The following is a 20,142-nucleotide window of genomic DNA, read 5'->3' as shown; positions in this document are numbered from 1 at the left end:
AATCATTTATGCCACGTGCATATTATGCACTAACATACTGTGTTTCAGTACTATATTTTTAGTAATTACTAAATAATCTTATTACATAAGAATAAGTAGTGCAGGTTTCAGCCTGTATCAGTAGTCTATCATACCTGACTTCATTTTTTCTTAGCTGTTCCCAGATAAGGGATGCAAGTTCTTTTGTGATATGTGGCAAATATGGGTCCATGGAACCAGACGTATCAATTAAAACACAGACATTTGCTTCTAAAATGGTACCAAACAATCTTCGGCTTCCTGCACCAGATCATTTAAATGTTGTGTCATTACATAGGCTTATTTTGTTGAACATTAAGATTTTATTGAGCATACAGTAAAACCTTCAGTCTTTAGGAGTTATTCTGGACACACCACTACATAATAAATTCTAACCTGTGTGGAAACTAAGCAGTTCAAGGGTTAGTGATAGAAAAGTTTTCTGCTATTACAAATCTAGTACTATCAAGCATTAATTACTAGCCAATTGTTACAACTTGCATTAAAAATGCATAGCTCCTACTTTGCAACACAGAAAAAAATGAACTAGTTCCTAACAAACATACTTATAAGCAACAGAGGGATCATAATACTTTTCACCAGCAGCGATGCTAAACTTCTAAATATGGCATGTTCTTAGTAAAAGAACCCAAAAAGCTATTTTTTGTATGTACATGATTGTGTTTCTTCTGTTGATGGAAAGCTTCTAACACTACAGACATCTACCTTGTATTCATGAACACAATGTGTAAAAATTAAAATTTTGCATCATAGCCATAATTATTTCACTGCAAGCTGGATGTATATCTACGGCATAGGTGTTGAATTCTCTTATAGTCTTATTTTATTGTCATAAAAATATTTTTTAAAAACAGTTCAACAAAATAATAAGTTAATGATAACAATAAAATAGAACTTAAATTATTTTGATAATAAACTTACTTTTACCTTTACATTTCTTGTGCAATTACAGTGTACAGACCTTTTTTATGATGACTGTCATAAACTGCACTAAAGAACTTGCTAACTTTGGCCTACCCTGTGTTAGATACTTTGTCTAGCCCTGCTCCTAGTGTTGGATACTAAATGCCAAAGACTTATAGTGCAAAGGAGTCAAGAAGAAATGATTTGCAATTACGACATTAAGTTATTAAACATGTATTAGAAGGTTAAATAATTAGCACCATCATTTATCCTACCACATTTGGGCTTGAGGTTAACAACTCATGTTAAAGGAGGCAGCTGGCATAACTCAAATCTATTGTTTAAAACTGTGTGTCAAGCTCACACTTCATTAATATTTTGTCTACAAACAAAGGCTCACTGTTAAAATATATATTTTTTAAAGAAACAGAAAAATTAGTTTCCAGTGCATAGTTTTAAACTACAAGCAAACAAATGGAATTTTAGAATTATGCAGTTACAAATCACAGAATAGGCACAATAGCTCTTTGAACCTCAAGTTTGAGGTCCACACTTATTCAGACTTAACCTCACAGAAATAGTAGACAAGAAGATTTTATAAATGTTTAAATTCTGTTTTACAATAAAGATGCACAGCACTACCTGACAGAAGCCACTGTATTCTTTGTAGATAGCGTTGCAACACCTTCTCCATTTGTTCAGTGTAGATTTCCAGTTCTTTAGATTGAACCTGCAGATGTTTCACAACCCCCTGGAAAATTCAGTTTGTACAAAAGCATCTTACGTCAACAAGTATGAGCTCTGTGGCTATATATGCAGTATCAGCAACAGAAATCAGGGTGATTAGTTGTTTGCTTTTTTTTTTTTTTTGTCTTTAACTCTATGAAATAGTGTAAGAAAATTTCTGTGGCTCTGTCACTACTAAATAACTGGTTTACCCAAATTAGGAAAGCCTAGTTCTAATCTCAGCCAGTTGCATCGAGCAACAAAATTATATAACATGGCTGGACAGCTGCTTATGTTGCATTCCTTCTGACATTTTTTGTAGATAAAATAGACCAATAATACCCTGGACTTAACTTGCTATGTTTCTCTGGCAATTGCACAAACCAAACTAATCATATCCATTAGTTTCCTAGTTTCCACTCTCATGATATTCCAAAGCCTTACGTACAAAGAAATTTTAAAATCATTATTCATGCTGGATGAGCAGAAGAGTTGCCATACATTCCAAAGATCCCATGCAGTTTGCATTTCAAATATACTAAATATTTTTTGTGGTGAACAGAAAGCTAGAGAAAATCTTCTATTAGCAAGGTGGTTTAGAACAAAAAATAACGGAGGAAAGTGGAAAACACACATTACATTCGCATTCCACAAACACTGATTATCATGTACTATCTTTAGCAAATATAAAACATTTCAGCAATGTAGGTATATGACATCTGCAAAACTTACATTGACTTCTACACTAGGGAAGATAGTGCAGTATTTTGCTGATACTTTCTTGTGCAGAGACTCCACAATTTTCTTTCGGTGAGTACAGCTTGGACCAAACATCAGTCTGGGCAATTCCAGTTTAAGTTTTTTAATACTGTACTTAGTCAGCCACTTGTAAGAAAAACAAATGGAGCAATTGTTTTTTTGTAAATATTAAAACTGCTTAAATAACATGTTGTACATAATCACAATTAACACGTTCAAATAATTCATGTTAATAATTCTAAAATGGCTATTTATTGATAAGGAACAAAATACCTCTTTGCTTGAACAGATTTCCTCTTTTTTTGGCAATGTAACAGAGGGAACGCTCTTTCTTGTGCACGTTGTCTTTGGATACTTTCGGTATACTGTACCTAGCAAGAAAATGAACAAAGTAGTATTGGGAACCTTAGGTTACCTCTTCATAGCCCTTCATACATGACTTCATAGCCCTTTTGAAGTTACATATTGGTAAAACAAAACAAAACAAAAAGCCAAACAAAAAGACACCTACTACTTCACACACAGTTTTTCATTTTACAAAAACGGAAAGTTTCTATAAAAAAGTGACTTCTAAAGAAGCCATTTAGCTTTAAAAATTACCTTAAAAAGTAAAATCTTATATTCACCTAACTCGTGACATTTTTCCTTAAAACATCTTTGACCAGAAGATCTCAAAGTACTTTACAAAAAACGATTAAAACACTTACTACTACTTGATAAATGAAACTCAATTCCATTCACTATTTAAAGCTCACTGATTATATGCGACTTTGCATCCAAACTGTTTGATAATACAAAGACTGATAATAAAAAGGCTTCACCAATAATATCATGGCAACACATACCCACATTTCTTCCTTTATCAGTATAGAATACTGACACAGAACACTCTGTCTGTTTCCTTGATTTATCTTTTCTTTTATTCTCAGTCTGAGGCCATTTTTTTATTGTTTGTACTACAAATAAAAAAAATACAAATTCTCTTTTAATTTAGCAAAGTGTAAAATTGACATGCAACCCAGTTCTTCAGTTCATAACTTCCTATTGCCACAATTATACATACTTAATTTTCTTAGATACTGGTCAAGAAAAATCCATATTATAGAACTAGTCATGCTCATTTCATACAAATGGAACCGTAATCTTTACGACTTATAAATTAGCATCAGGAGGAATGTCACATGGTATAACCTGAAAAGATTAGGGGCTCAGAAGAAGTATAGTATGTATGAGAAAAGCCAGTCGTCGTTGCACACAGTAGCTCATATGCAAATATGAATCCAGATTTGTAAACACTGCTGTTTAGCAATGAATCAATAGATATCAAGGCCCAAATTTAATGCAAAAATTAAAAACAAAACAAACAACAAGAAAAACACCTCTGCAGATGTTAACAAAGATGCAAAGAACAAAGAGTGGGAAAATTATAAAAATAGGGGAGGAAGGAATTGGACTTTAATTAACCAACAGTGACTAGAATAAATTTAAGAACTGTTCTATACACCAGTAGTAGCTGCAAGAGAGAGCACTGAAGATAACCTGATGTTTGTGTTGGAGTTTTCTTTCATTGCTGGATCATAAAGAGAACAGCATATTAAGAACAATTAGCTACAACAATATTAACAGAAATATTATATATTGAACTAGTAACATAAATCTCTGAATTGTTGAGACTTTGGTAAGAATGGAGTGTGAATTAAAAACCAAGAGAAGTGATGTTTTAATTGTCTTCGAAGTTATGACAAAAGGGGGGCTCTACTTTCTGCCACACACACATTTCCTGCTACAGGATGAACGTTCAATCAAATAACCTGGAAATAGTTATGTATGTGGGCACTGTTCCTTCCTCTCCCAACCTATATGTAATCTAGATACATTACAACTAAAACTCATACAGAATTATTTCAAAAACAACTCCAATGTCTCCTGTCACTCTGACTACAGATTAAAATTGCTATTAAAATAAAATCTCTCAATTCTAATTTAATACTTTCTTCTAAGCAAAACCCAAACAAACTAAAGACAAAAAGCTCCTAATCCATACAGACCTGGTGGAATTTCTGCTTTTGCACTAGTAGGACGCCATGCCAGTACTCTTATGGAAGAAGATTTCTTTGCACTGTGGTTTTCTTTAATATACTACATAAGCATAGATAATAAAAAATAAAAAGTATTTCAACCATATCATAATTACATAAATTATTCAAAACCGGATCTATCCTTCATAATAATTCTAATTCTTGTTTCATTCTGTCTCTTCTGACTAGTCAGTAGTAATTTATACTCCCAAGTGGTAAGCACTGGCCAGATTTGCCCACTCTCTCAAAACAGATACATACATGTACGCTGTCCAAATTAACGAGGAAAGCATCAGCAAAGCCCAAGGGTCTCAGAAGTAGTATAACTCAATGGAAATAAGCACAGGGAGCAGGAAACAAATCCCAAATCCTATTTCTTGCTTTTTATTACATCTCTGTGTGGTCAAAGACATGCTACTCAACTGCAGCTGTCTCATGTATACATGAACAGGATACCACAAAATTCAGTACTTCCTAGAAGGTCTTGCTAAATAGAAGTAACTTGGTAAAACACATTTCTACTTTGCCTTTGCTTGTATTAAACACTAATTTTTTAAGGTCAGAGGAGGAATTATTTAGATAATTGTAGATACTACAGTATTGTTTAATTACTACAATTCTATTTAATTAGCAGGATTTATTAAGATGTACTTGTCTGTTTATGTAGCACCTTGAATGCAAATTAAAATGTAAATTCAGAGTAGTGTCACTGTACTGTTTTTACTTCCTTCAAATTTTCAGCCTAAGCACTTCTTTGACAAAGACCAGCATGAGCTGGGTAGAGTCACTAATTAAAACAGACTGAATCTTAAAAATAAGACTTTGAAGAATTTCAAACCATTCTAGCCAGGCTCAGAGCTGTGGGTTTTGGAGATAGCAGCTTCTGTGGCTTTCTTTTCTCTTTTGTCACAAGCATGTTTGAGCTTGCTTCTGGTACAAATGGGTTAGCAGACTGATTTCCTGAACGTTGCTTTAAGGATTCCACTAAGAATGCACACTGAAATGGAAGTTCACACTGTTCAGTAATTCATATACATGAAATTTAAGTAAATGACATTTCAAGGACAGACACCCTGTATTTATTGTTTTTATAGTAAATAATACAAATAGAAAAAGTACTAATCTGGTAATGCTTAACGCCTCTAACTTCTTTGTACCGTGCTTGCTCAAACACACAGGAGGAAAAACCTCTGTGGTCTGAGCAAACATTCTAATACAAAATGCAATGCTACATGCATCAAAACCAGAACAAATAGGAGGAAGATGAAACTAATACATTCAACCATTAAACTATAATATCAAATATGTCAAGATCCTATTAAGTATCCATTGACTTTTCTTTAAAAACAGAACCAAACAAACCAACAACAGATTTTTGTCTCAGACTTGCATTCAACAAATTGCTATGACCTCTGGACAGATAATCTCACTGTGTATATCTTTCTCATCACACTTTTATAAGAAACAGCTGTCATAATGCCAGTCTGGCTGCACCGCCTCAGCAAATTTGTTGGATAACTTTAGAAAAAGTACATTTAATATTGAGAGAGGTTGTCTAGTTCTACACCTTTAGTACACTTTTGTGCCAATAACGCAGTAACACTCCCTCTGCTGTGCTTTGTAGGAGTAAATGAACAATTAATTCTACTTGAGAAGAACTCATCACAGGGTTAGCCACAAAGATGAGAATTGCTTCAGTCGTAAACTCCTTGTATTTGCTAGGAAACCACAGACAGTCCAACATCATTCACTGCAGTGCTACTGTATAATTGCTTTCTACTCCATGTTTGTTCTACAGTGACAACTGTCACATTCTAGAGCATTCCTCCCCATCTTACAAGGGTTTTCATTTTGTCCAATCTTCTGCAATGCCAGCTACACAAACACTGTGGATTTTTTTTTCTGAAGAAAAACGGAATTTAAAAAGATATATAATTCATACCTTTTGGGAGTAGTTGTTTGCTTTTTCAATTTCAGACACAATAACAGTGATATCATCACTTTCAAAAATACCTGATAACCAAATATATGCTAATCAGCATTTTTAAATATTATATATATAAAGTATACAACAATTTGTAGAACATGTCAAATATCAATGAAAAGATCCAGAAAGCCTTCTTTTCCGGTAGGTCCAGGCAGTTTGGACCTACTACATTAGTAAACACATTTTAATTGTATACCTTAAAATATCTAGTAGAAAATAGTGAATTTTAATAGAAAAAAAACAAATTCCTGCATTAATGATTCATTATAATATTCTGCAAGACAGCTAAAAGCCTTAATCAAACTAAGACCTGTTTATATCTCAATACTAGTGTAGTATTATCACATCCTAAAAACTAAACAACTTGTTTGGGGGAAAATACATTAATGTATATTATTTGCTTAATGAAAAAGAACTAAGTGCTGGCTTTCTTTTTCACATACCTGCTTCTCCAAACCAATGAAATCTCCCATTGGCTGCATGTACTATTTCTTTAAAAGCGATGGCAGTTTCAGTTGGGTTAGCATAGCGGGCTGGAATAATCCCACTGGAGTCAACATCTTCCATTACACTGAACAGACAGACATGAAGCTGCAAATCAAAACCTCTGCAAGCCTCAGCCACATAAGTACTGATTAAGTGCTGCAAAGAAAAAAAAAAAAAAAAAATCAGTAGCAACCCTGTACCTCAGATGAGCTTCCATCTATTCCACTGTTTTCTGAACTGATGAACAAACAGTGCCCAGCATGTGCAATTCAGTGCAGGAATACACCCTGAGTAGCTGAATGCATCCTTAAATCATGTATATACACAAAAGCTAATGCTGTTACTACTAGTGACAACACCAACCAAGAATTGAGTTGGGGTAGTTATAAGAATCAAAACCACAAGGTGATGGTCTTCAAGCTACCCATGCACTGTAGCAAAGAAGTAGGGATGGAAATTATTCATTTGGACTTTCTGTATGCATCTGTCATTCTCTTGTTTTCTACGTAGGCTTTTAACAATTTCTTGGGTTTGCCCAGAATTTCCAGAAGTTTAATAACAAAGTCAAGACAGGCCTACGGTACACACACAGTTAAGCCAATTAGACTACTCTGAGTTCAGAAGTTCTAAGCAGTGCAAGTGGCTCAACAGCAACAGAGCACACACACTGTGAAAATACAACCAAACAGCTGACTACTGTTATTAAAAATAGAAGCTGTTTCTATATAGTATACGATGAAATTTCACTGTAAAATTATCTGTGGCTTTTATATCATTATATCATAAGGAAATGATATAATACAAAAACCTGAGTGGGCTTCTTCAAATTAAGAAATATGCAGTGAAATGATAGCCACAGCTGGAGTGAGACAAAGAGCTTAACAACACTTCTAGAGTTTTCTGATTCACATACTATTAATAATTACTACCTCCAACACATAAATAGTGACTGCAGAAAGAAGGGTCTGAGATACCAACATTTGTGCTGGCTTAGATAAGTAAAGGAGAAGTATTCCACCAACAAGCTATAATAAGTGACCAAAAGAAAAAAAAAAAAAAAGATAAATACAGTTGAGATTAATTCTGATAGGAACTTTCAGAAGAGCTGTAAAACCTGTGATGATACTCACTGTTTCCTGATCAGGTATTCCAGTAGTCAAGAGGTAAAGTCCTTGTGATTTGTGTTTATCTTTATATTTGAAGTCTACTTCAACAGCTTGCCTGAGAGCACTCATGAAATTTCTACTCCCTCTGCATTGCAAGCTCAACACCCACCTAAGAATAAGTTTACAGTTCGAAGAATTAATCTAGAAAAGCTTTTGTTTCTGCATAAAGCAGTAAGAAAACTAAGAATCTTTACTAACACTGCTCTGGAGTCTGAAATTTTTGACAATGACATCCAGTAAAACCAGATTATACAAGGATCCAAATCACTTGTTCTAGTTTCTGTATTGCAACCATGACAAAGTAGTTTTTAAGATAAGATTCGAAGCACAGAGATGAAGACAAAATGTAAGAGCAGAACTGACAGGAATAAAAGAAAACCACAGATGTATAATGAAACCACTGAAGATATAATTCCACAGAGAAATGTGGGATTTGGTTCCAGTGTATGAGGGGAAAAACATGGTTTAAATTCCAGATCTCAACTGAATTTGAAATAGTTTTAAATTCTTCATGTAACCTGTGCATTTCTTAAAAACTTCTCTAGTCACGTACATACGTATTCTGGATACACATGAAATACAAAGTCACTAGGACATACTGAACTTTATGACACTGCTTTCACAACAAACCATCATAAACAATCACTGTAGAACAGTTCATGTCAAATTATTTTTGTGATATGGTAAACATAACAATTTTCTAAACTGTTTGCAATACCAGTTAATTATGTTTCTCTGTTACGTCTGTTTTATGATATCTATGTTCACTTAATTCAGAAGTATAAGAAAGTTATTTCATCCTACCTCCAAGCTTTTTGTAAGTTTTCTGGTTGAGAAGGAACTAGTTCCAGCTGCCAAGGCACAATGTCACTCCCAAATCTTTTACAGAAATATAATAGCAATTAATTTTCATAGAACAAAGAAAAGGATTGAATGAATTCTTTAAAAAAAAATAATAATGGTTTGGGTTATTAAGAGGTAAAATTTTCTGTTTCAAATCATTTAGTTATTCCAATTTATCCATCACTCAGGGGTTGTCAGAATTTCAAAGCAGCAGGCCAGATTGCATTTTTCTTTCTTGAACAGGATGCTAATGAGCTAGTAAAAGTTCAGCAGAAGACAGAAAGGCTTGCAATTAAAAAAAAAAAAAAAAGAACACCCACAAAACCAAACACCCTCAATACCCCAAACCAGTAACACTGAGATGCTGCCTTCATGACTCTGCTCTCCTCTCCTACCAAATTTGGAACTCCACAAGTTATTGTCTCTCTTTTGCCTGTTATTCAGGAACCTGCCCAGCTGCTGTTCAGCAGTTGTGCCATGTATTTCTCACTACCAACATGAGTATGGATTTTTAGTACTATTAACAGTAAAGAAGTGTTGGAGTTACTATAAAATTTAAAGGGCACTCTCAGTAATACTGAGACACTTCCAAAACCCTCATCTAGTAAAAGTTTCTGCCATGTGAATTGATACTGTTGTTATGAACAAAATAACAGAAAGAGAATTTGATTCAATCAGTTTCAGTGCCCCTCCCCCCCCGCAAATGATTTTTAATTACTAATTTGGTCTCTATATCTGGTCCATAAATCTATTCAATAAAGTTATATCAGTGTTCCTCTTGCAATTACTTCATCATAAAATCTGAAATACTACCAGTAATCTAAAACATGCCCATTAGTAACTAGTCTATCAGCATCCTTCTCTCATTGCAAAGTTAAAAGTATTTTAAAAGATAGTCTTAAGTAGCTGCTTACGCTATAATATTGAAGTAATCCTTATCTGACATTTGTTCCTCAAGTAAAAGTCGCAAATAATGTTGGATATGGATGATGTACATAGAGTTTGTCGCTGATATATCAACAAGTATAACCACCCTGTGTAAGAAACATGTTATTTGTCAAAAGAACTTCATTACATTTTTTAAATCTTCACTGCACTCTTTAGCTCACCAAGAAAAGCATCTTCTAGCTATGTATAAAAATAAAGACAATCTATATAAGAAAAAATAACCTGCAGAACATCAGGTGAGTTTTTTTTTTTTTAAACAATAACAAAAAAATCTGTCTTCCTTAAGCTGTACAGTAATCAGGGTACTGGCACATGTAGTGCTATATTGGCTGTTGAACCCTGAACAGCTCCTCTTTCTTCTCTGTACTTGAATATCCAGAACATGGCTGAAACATGTGGGTGTTATCCAACAAGAAGAGTTGTTGGATAGTTCATTTTTCTTTCTCCAACCATCATTCAACAAACATATAATATCATTCCAAAGATAAATGGAATGTTTTCTCCCAGTAAGTCCATGATAGACAGGCTGCTCAGGTATCGACTGATTGATGTTATCTGGTAAGCGTTACCTATTTTGAAGAAAAGTATTAATGATGATCACCTTCAGTATGGTCACATATGAGATTGTGCTTGTAAACACAATGCAGGATGGTCAGTGTTAACGGACAGGGGATACCTTGGGAGCAGTGGTGATGAAAAGAATCGCAGATGTGATAGACAGTCAGTGGGACACAAGAGTTCCCAACACAACACAATCATCAGATGGACCAGAAGGGCTAATTCAGTCCTTAATGAATGAATGAGGAGATCTCTAGTAACAGAGGCCTCAGCTATCTTGTCCGAAATTTCATATTCAAAGTTTGTAAACCAAACAATAAGAGCATTTATGCAACTGATGTTGGATGGGAGACCTCTGGTAAAGACTCAGACACAATGTAAATAGATGTTGTTATTATTATTGAGGATGATCCTCAAACAAAGTTAGGTACAGATCTCAAAATAAATTCAGAGAAAACTTTTTTTTTTTTTTTAATTGGTATATCTACACTGACATTTGTCATCTGGCACTTGAATGCACCTTACTAAGTGGTGGAGGCAGAAGGTAGTTGGTAAGTTGAAATTCATTTTCTGATAAGAATCCATAAGAGGATGTGAAGAAATACTCTGGTATAAATACTAATAGCATGGTTTGAAACCTGATGTAAACACTACATTTGTCCAGAAACAGCAGTTTCTGTTTGTACACGTATGTGATTTAAGACAGAAGATGTCCCTAGATAACTCAAATTTAAGAGCCTCATCCTGTTTCTTGGAAATTGCACAGTTTTCTTAACTGACAATCATTAGATTCAGTAAATTCACTACATTATTAAATACAAGAGTATCAGCATCAGTTGTCAAACATGGATTGCTTGCACTGGTTGTATCTGCAATTACCACTTCTGCATATGATTTTTTTCTGCCCTGCATTCCTGAGTGCTCACTTATACAAAAAGGAAAGGTTGACAAATGAGAATTATCACCAATATACAGAATACAACTGTCAGAATACCATACCTCTTTTCATAAACATTTCCCCATATTCTTCTGCTAGCAACGGACAGCCAGTCGATTTGTTTTTCATAGATTCTTACCATTTTGGCAAGGAGTTTCTATGAATAAATATAGAAAGCTTACAATTTCTTCAACAGCATTTTAAGTAGTTTGTTAACAGATCATTTCAACTAAAAACATATAATTCTTTAACACAATATCAATTTGAAGACATTAGGGCAGTTTAACCAAACTCTACAGAGTATATGACCTTTTCAAGCATATGCATGCACTACATGCATGAGGTCAAATCAATCTAGAAAAGGACATGAAATTCAGAAAACAACTACAACATAGCACTGTTTTGGTGCACAAAATACGAATATCTACCAGGAATCAAAAAATCAGATGCTGTTTTCATGTCAGCCAGTTAGACTTTACAGTCAGACCACAAAATGGAGTTCTACAGATTTCTTATCCCTCCTCTATTTTAAAGGAATATTTGTCCTGCCTGGCAGCATTCTCATAGCCCTTCCTCAGCAGAGTAGTATGGAAGAGAGCAAAGAGAAAAGAACAAACCACTATATAACATCTTGACTACCAATATCCCCAGGCAGCTTCTATTTCATTAAACTTCTACTCTCTGGTACTCTGCATTCTTACCAAGGAGGAAATGCTCAAGAATCACTACTGCCTGTAAGAATTCCATCTGCCTTCACTGTGTTACCTGTATATATAATCTCCACTTCTTCCACACTCACAGGAGTACTCAAAGATCTTCAATATCCCATGCAGTGTAAAAGTTCTCCTGGCATGACAGTAGTTTTAAGACTACCTATACAGTAATATCGTCAGTGGCAAATATCTAAAAATCCTAATCTAAATCTAAAACTCCCTAACCTAATAATGTTCTTAATTCATATACAAGCTTGAACAGAAAACTCTAGTAACGGCCTTGGTATCCTCTTGAAGAAAGTCTGACAACTGCCAACCAGGCTGAAGGCAAATGCAAAACTGGATAAGTTTGTGCAGCCAGTTCAGAAACTTAAGGTGAATGTGAGGGATGTCGGAAAACAATGTGCAATGCAGCTGGAAGGAGGCAGAAGGAAAAAAGTAAGAAGACATGTTAGAGCATTGTCTTAGACATCAATCTTAATCTGTTCTTCAGACTGAACAGAATTCCAGTTGTGCTTAACACAAATGAAGAACACCTTTTGGAATAAAGAGCTGCTCTAACCTGAGGCAACGCAATCAGTAATTAAATCTTTGGTGTCATTCTAGAGGGAAGCTTTAGAAGAGAGCTTCACAAACAGTGCTGTAGATGGTGTTGCTGGTGAATTCAATAAGAACAGGGAAATTCCTGATTAAATCTTGTTTGCTGCTATAAATGCCTTTGAGCATAATCTTTCATACCATGCAACAACTTTTATTTCATGTAACAATCATCCACACTTGCTGCTACAGTACTTCCTAAAATGCTCTTCTTGTATGCCTCGAGTCCTTCTTGGCCTAGCCAGTAACAATTAGCCATTCTTTTTCATAAGACTTGTTTGACCTCCAAAGAGAGAAAATAGAAATTTATTTTTTAATGATTAAACTAAGATAAAATGGGATAGTTTTGTTAAAGCAAGGAAGAGTCCTCTATTCCACTATATCCTTTCAATGTACAGGTTAAAAGATTCATATATATGGTATGGGTAAAATAACGTAAATACACCCTTATACACAAATCACAAAATGCACGTTGCTATATTTATGAGCAATAAATAAATTATGAGATCACTGATGAACTTCTTCTCTCACTTACCCTCCTTCCTCACTACCACATCAAGCTAGGTCCCAAATCCAGCCAGATGGCTGCAGACTTGCATGGACAGCTGTCTGCATGTGAATCCCTGCAGTACTTATGTAACATGAAAATTCACATGAAATAATTAGATAGTAATCCAGCCCTGATGAAGCCATGTCACTACAGACAACTCACCTGATAGTTGTATAATACTGGCAGGTCAACATGGATATTTTTCATAGTTCCATCATGCCATTCAAACTGCATCATCACTTTCTAGAAAGATAAATAATATTTTACGTGTTTACAGAAACCTATAGGCTGCACTAGCATGGAATTCCTTCCTGGGTTATTTTTGAGAATAATATAAGCATCTGGTTTGAATACACAACTCCAATTTCAGTTAAAGCCTGCAGGATTTCATTATCTCATAAAGCACCAATTTAGTTGGAAAAATGTAGCAGTACAAAGAAAAAAAAAAAAAAAGAAGAAACAGGTCCCCATCACTTGCCTCATGCAGAGTTGATGATACTGTTTTTTGAAGAATTGGTACAAATTCTTCCACAGGAGAGAAAGCATTGGGAGCCAAAACTTGATAAAGGTTTAACTTCTTAGCTACAGCAAGGAACAAAGACATTAAATAAAACATGTTTTCCATCTTTAATTCCTGTTTCATACCTGTTAAGCTTTCCTTTCTGTGCTACCTTTCAATCCATTTGTCTTTAACCAGTCTGTTGAAGTTTTGGCCAGGAAGCATGGTGTTTGAATAACTAATGGTCCTTCATGCTTTGGAGGCTTTGGTAGGAAGCTGGAAGTTGCTGTATTTGCAAATTCTGTGGAAACCTAAAATGGATTTTAAGAAAAACACAAGTTTTAGTATACTTTTTTCTCCACCTTAATACTAAATATCCAGCATAGAATATTTGTTTTACTTATGCTCACTGGAGTGCTGAGATTTCAATAATCAAAATACTTCAAAAATTGCTACCATTGGTTCTCCAACAAATAGGTTTTGTGGAACAGTGCTCCATTAAATTGACTGTATTGGCCACAATGCAAAAATCCGCAGGGGAAATGAAAACATCATGGTCATATGTACTGGCTGGAAAACAGCCAGTTGTTTCTCTAAGACAAGGCAGAAAAAGATCTTCATTATACACACACCAAATCATTCTCCGTTTCCTACTCGTCCAAGCATAGAGTCAAAATGAAACACATTCTACTTCCATTCACACCAATGGAAACAAGTCAACAAACTCCTGTGAGGCATTAGAACTCTTACTTAAAAATGGGTAAGAGACCTTGCTTTTATGAGTGGATGGAAGTTTGTGGAGATGCTTTTTCATGCATAAGGCTTGACTAGTAAGTTTCTGAAATGATGTGCTTTTATTTGGGGATATAGGACCTTCTAAGTTTTTTCTAGATAACTTCTGTTCCCTGTTTAGTCTATATGGTCTTTAGTAATCATGAGGTTGGAAGAGAGATAAGTCTATGCACTTTCACTATATACACCCAAAAGGCAGGATGAGAGGGAACAGAGCTAGAAATATTATTCACAGATGACAAGTATGCCTCCAACCTGGAATGTCTCAGGTGGGGTGACCAGACATACAAGGGCACCTGATGGAAAATTTCACTCCCTATTTAAAAGCAAACGTCCACTTCACACAATTGCTTTCACACAGTAGTGACAGAGTAGTGACAGAGACTATTTTGTTGATATAAAAATTCCTCCACAGCCATAGATTTGTAGAACAGTGCTGCAAAATTTTTAGCATGAAAGATTGTCAATCATATGTGAACTCAGCAAATTTCTAAAATTCGAGGCTTATGGATGTGCAGAGATGAGAGTAAGGTGAAAGAGAGATGCATATTTCCATTTAAGACCATCTGCACAGGGTCAAAGAAAAATACAAATAAATAACCTATCAAAACAAAGCAGAACTAGAAATTCTCCAAACACTCCATAAAAAGAGGAAAAATCACAGGAGATTCTTTTACTTTCTCATCCAAAGTTCATCAAGAGCACTTTGAATTTATTTTATTGAAGAAAAGACATTTTGGAGAACATCTAGCAAAATGTCTCCTTTGCTAGTTTTAGCCTTATTTTGCTCTTCCAATGGATGGCCAAAATATAATATCCAGGCTTTACTTATCACAATATCCAAGTAATCACATTCATTTTTTTTTTTATATTGTGAATGCTAAGAAATTCTACCTCTAATACTTCAAAGTACATTTGAAAACAAAATATATACACGTACATCTGCTATTCTACTGGTAAGTGAGCCACCAATTCGCCTTTGAAAATTTTGTTTGATACTCTTGAGCAGATCCTTAGCCTTCTGGCATTCTTGAAGTAGCAGATAAAGATCACTACTATCAGAAATCTGTATATATGAAAAAAAGGGGGAGAAAATAAGTTAACTGCTATTCAAATACCAGCTAAGCACAGCTTTCTTATTTGATGGATATGCATTCATATAAGACTGCCTGGCATTGCAGAACAGAACATAAATGTACCCAACACACTACATATAGAAGTTATTCAAAAAAATATATCATTTGATTATTGTTTTGAGTCAGTGTACAATAAATTCATCACTAGTTTCATCTTACTCATCAGCTTTGAGTCAGTGAGAAATATTTGCAATTTACAAAAACATTTTTAGTCACAGGAAGAATTAACCACAGGTTTATTGACCACATCCTCAGCACTTGTCAGACCAAGAATTTTAGAACCAGGTATTGCTATAAACTTCTATGCAGATGATAAGTAGTTTACCTTCTAAGAGTAAAGAATCATCAAATAGATGGGAGAAAAATTCTTTGCCTCTCTGGCTGTCACCTACCTCCCCCTTTGAAGAGTAGCAATGATAACGGCCTCTTACAAGTTCTGCAAGGTTCTTTAGAACTGCCTACATATATAAATAGGAAGAAAAATAATTACTCCAATTTTGTAATCTCTTTTGATAACGTGGGTTGTTAGTATTCAATTCTCAACTAGAGATAGAGAAGAAATCTTTTAAGATACACGTAGCGAGAAAGCCAAAGAAGTAAGATGTTTCCATTGTTTTTTAAAATAGGAGACGTTTTCACTTCTACTTTAAGAGCATGGCTGAAAAAACTCAGTAAAGACATTTACAAAACAGGTAATAAGGGGCAATTTCATTCAGTGTGTTTATTTATAAGTTTATTCGTTGCATTAAAATGCCAGTTACTTCCTGTGAAGGCAGGCTTGTGCTAGTCAGATCAAAAGTATATCACTGAAGTCAAGAAGTATAAATATTAGGCTCTGCTTCCCCTGCCCACATTTACTTCTAAATCGTATGCTGTTTTTTCACATCGTGGTTTTGTATGAACCAAGATGAATAAACAGATGCTCCAAACAAGTTACTTCATTTGTGCAGATCTGCTCTAAAGAAAATACAACTCTACATCAGGAAGTCTTTAATGAGTAGTTTAGCATCTCCACAAAGTATATGAGAGAAGACATTGCAGCTGGATAGGAAATAAATGAAAGGACACTGGAGGAAGTGAGTATCAACACAATTACTTACGAGAGCAGCAGGACTGCTGCAATCATATATAACAACATGAGCCAGAAGTTTTCTCCCCAGCATACATTGCTGAGCATAGTCAGCCAGTATTTCCAAAGGCTGATCAGTGCTGATGTTGATAAATAAATAAACAAGGAGGAAAAAAAGAAAAAGATCTTAGCAATGACAGCAATCAAACAGGGTGGGGGGAAAGGCCATACTGTAGAAGAAATGGAAGACAACAGTAAGGAGAAAGAAATTTGACCTCCCCTTCCTCTTTCAACAATTACTGAGGTACAACTACTGGAGTTTGAGTCTGTCCTGAAAATCTGAATGTTAATAAGAGCACTAGGATTCTGTTTTGCTTCATAACGACCTGTGGATGAAGTGAGTTCTAAGTTGTTCAAGCCATGGAAGCTAAAAATCAGGAATTATGTTTTTGCCCCTTCAAAAAACTTCAATAGAAAAGTCTTCAACACAGATGTTCAAGTGTATTTACTTAAGTGTATGTCCACTGCTTTCCAAAGGCACCAAATAAAGCAAAACTTTGCTTTGTGATTAGAATTTACTGACCCCCACAGCTTTCATTCCTGGAATTTTGGTGGCTCTCCATGGCTCATAAAAGGCTTTCCTTCCAGCTACATTTCTGCCAGGGACAGAAATTACTGAAATTTTCACTTGTACATACTATAAACTTCTGCTTTTTGTTCAAAGTAGACCCAAGCTAAACTTGGAACCTTTTAAATGAGCACTTTGTATTCAGTAAATTAGCTGAAATGTAATCTCAATAAACTCTTAAATATCCAACTTGCCAAGCTTACACCATCCCTTTTTTGCACTTTTAAAATAAATACAATATATAAATACAGAGTACAGTAAAAATCCCAGAGCCCTTACTGCAGCCTTTTTCTTGTATCATGGTTCCAGTACGGCAAGTTTTCAAATTACAACAGTAGAACTGAAGAATCCAGTCCATAATTTATCTAATCTCAGCAGGGCTTGTTGACTGGTTTCTTGTAATCAACCACACATTTCAAGTTCTCCACTAAGACCACAGAGTGAAGACTACCTTCCAAAGTTTAATGCTAATTTACAGCAAAATCTAGCTACTCATCTAATCTTCCCAGAAATGTGGACCCTTTCAGTGAGATCCACTGAAGAATTTTTATTGATGTAACACTAGAGCTAACAGACTCTCGGAAGATTACTGCATTAGCTGATCTGCAAATGAAAACAGTAACTTTATAGTAGAAGAGATCAGATTTATAAATAGCAAAAGTGGGAAGAATTATTAAAGAAATTCAGTGGTACCAACTTAAAAGATGTAAGACTTGAAACTTAAATTTTCTATTTATTTTTGTATCAAGTTCATATTCTTGTACCGATTCTGTTAAAACTGGTTGTTAGAACAAATAATGGACTTACCAGCTTCCTACAATAATAACCAGAGAATTCAGCTTTTTCATTGTAAAGACATGTTTTAAGGCTTTCAGTAAATTGCAGCCTCCACCAGGGGCCAGCTGCTGTACCCACTGTCTTGCTTCATGTAGCCTATAGGAGAGAAAAAAAAAAAGAATATGCACACTCTATCTGCAGATACTGAATAAAATGGACCATAAAGATTACTATAAACCAGAGGGGCTGCTAAGATATTTTATATATGAACAATCAGTGTGAAATCACCAACTGCACTTAAAATTCATTTTTTTTCCCTCTTACGAATCACAACAGGCACAAGATGATGCCTGTTAATTATTATCTCCAGGAGATTGCTTTAATTACACAAAGACATTGTCTGAAACACCTTTATTTTATAGAGAAAGTAAATTACTTACACATGAACATTGATGGTTTTTGGACTCTCCCACAGAGGTGAAATTTCTGTACCAAATGAGAGGCAATACAATTGCTTCTTATAACACAGCTGTTCATCTATTAAACACTAATGAATACAAAGTTTATTAATACTTTACTATCCATGCTGCTACTAGTAGTTATTATGTAAAAGAATAAAAACAGAAATTTACTAAGAGTAGTTGCAGCAATGTTTTCAGCTCCCACAGAGAAAAGCTTCTAAAGGAAGTCATACAGATTAAAGTATTTCCTAAGGAGTACTCAAACAAAACCTGCAAACTTTTGATAAACTAGCCAATTTGTTAATGAAGGCAGGGAATACTTGTTCTACTGGTATTTTTTTCTCTTCAGTTGATGTCCATATAAAATAGAACATACTGATCTAGAAGGGGCATGCTCACCCACCAATAAATTACAGAAAATGTTGAATATAATATATTCATGGATAGGGCTAAACAACAGATCAGGCATTAGGGCTAAGCCAACAAATTTGAGTTTTCTTAAAGCAGCTTTATTTAAAATGCACAAGTGAAAAATGCAGAAAATACAAATCAATTTTAAATAATTTCTGATTGCAGTAAATGAAGTTCTACAGACAAAGTTTCAAAATTAGAGTAAAACAGCTACATGATACATTCCTTACTGTAAAACATTTATAAAAGAAAAAGGCACAATAAAGGATAAGTTTGTTTGGGGACTTTGGGAAGCAATTAACTCACCAAATTTTTGACCAAAATTGTGATGTGCATCTTGTTTCGACAAAACATACAGGCATAAAAAACCTACATTTAATATACATAGCTTTGTGTACATCTTGGTTCTCACTCTGAAGTTGTTTCTGTTAGTCAAGTTTAGAATGTTAGAGAATGCTGGTACAAGCACTGAGAAACTTATAAAAATTGATATTATTACAGTAGGCAATGTCTAGATCCAAACAAACTCCAGTAACAAAACCTGTAATTCCAAAGACATTTAAAAAATACTTCTTACTACAGAAAAGTTCCACTGTATTGTACTCTATGAATTCAAGCAGATTTTTCCTCCCCTTAGTTCTTTACCTGTAGTTATTCCGAGGCTTGATTATTATGTTACTATATCCAAAGTCTGCTTTGCTATTACTTACCAAAAGGTCTTTCTGAAAATCCAGTAGTCGAGGTTTGTAGTTCATATCAGACACATCAACCACAAGTCCAACTTTGGTACCTTTTACAAGGCCAAACACCTTCAACAAGAAAAGTCACTGTAAACATTAAGCTTACCTAAAGTTCAAAAATGTTTCTGTTTGTTCTGTACAACGCCATGGTAAATTCAAATACTACATATTTACTTTCAGTTTAGGCTCTCTAGCACAAAAATGAGACAGTGACAAAGACAAGAAAACAGGAGAGTACTACTGCCTCACAGTTTATCCTTATCATTGAGTCACATTGCCTCCCTTCCAAGACAACGTATTCATCATTTGGGACTATAAAATCACGACTTCGTGTATAGC

General features: G+C 34.7%; 1 protein-coding gene across 17 annotated transcripts in view; it reads right to left on the bottom strand.

The window, feature by feature from the left end:
* LOC101798315 (putative short-chain dehydrogenase/reductase family 42E member 2) overlaps positions 1-20,142 on the bottom strand; it is a 59,403-nt gene that overhangs the window by 34,856 nt on the left and 4,405 nt on the right. For 11 of the 17 annotated variants that reach the window (XM_072024111.1, XM_072024109.1, XM_072024108.1 and 8 more), the window contains exons 1-15: positions 13,936-14,072; positions 13,453-13,533; positions 11,493-11,587; positions 9,902-10,021; positions 8,949-9,023; positions 8,109-8,253; positions 6,936-7,134; positions 6,448-6,518; positions 5,344-5,502; positions 4,476-4,566; positions 3,273-3,383; positions 2,701-2,798; positions 2,401-2,553; positions 1,585-1,693; positions 135-279 (exon numbers count right to left, since the gene is read on the bottom strand). In XM_072024111.1, coding sequence (XP_071880212.1) covers positions 135-279; positions 1,585-1,693; positions 2,401-2,553; positions 2,701-2,798; positions 3,273-3,383; positions 4,476-4,566; positions 5,344-5,502; positions 6,448-6,518; positions 6,936-7,134; positions 8,109-8,253; positions 8,949-9,023; positions 9,902-10,021; positions 11,493-11,587; positions 13,453-13,527 — 1,646 coding nt within the window. In that variant the 5' untranslated portion in view covers positions 13,528-13,533; positions 13,936-14,072. Of the gene's footprint in view, positions 1-134; positions 280-1,584; positions 1,694-2,400; positions 2,554-2,700; positions 2,799-3,272; positions 3,384-4,475; positions 4,567-5,343; positions 5,503-6,447; positions 6,519-6,935; positions 7,135-8,108; positions 8,254-8,948; positions 9,024-9,901; positions 10,022-11,492; positions 13,534-13,566; positions 13,873-13,935; positions 14,101-15,521; positions 15,648-16,109; positions 16,176-16,817; positions 16,927-18,221; positions 18,348-18,631; positions 18,739-19,773; positions 19,873-20,142 lie in introns of those variants that run through there. The other 6 variants (XM_072024122.1, XM_072024121.1, XM_072024120.1 and 3 more) reach the window with 5 other exon arrangements.

The sequence above is a fragment of the Anas platyrhynchos genome, chromosome 15, assembly GCF_047663525.1.
Source record: "Anas platyrhynchos isolate ZD024472 breed Pekin duck chromosome 15, IASCAAS_PekinDuck_T2T, whole genome shotgun sequence".
Taxonomy (NCBI): Eukaryota; Metazoa; Chordata; class Aves; order Anseriformes; family Anatidae; genus Anas; species Anas platyrhynchos.
Note: the sequence above shows the minus strand (reverse complement) of the source record. Positions and strands in the feature narration are given on the sequence as shown.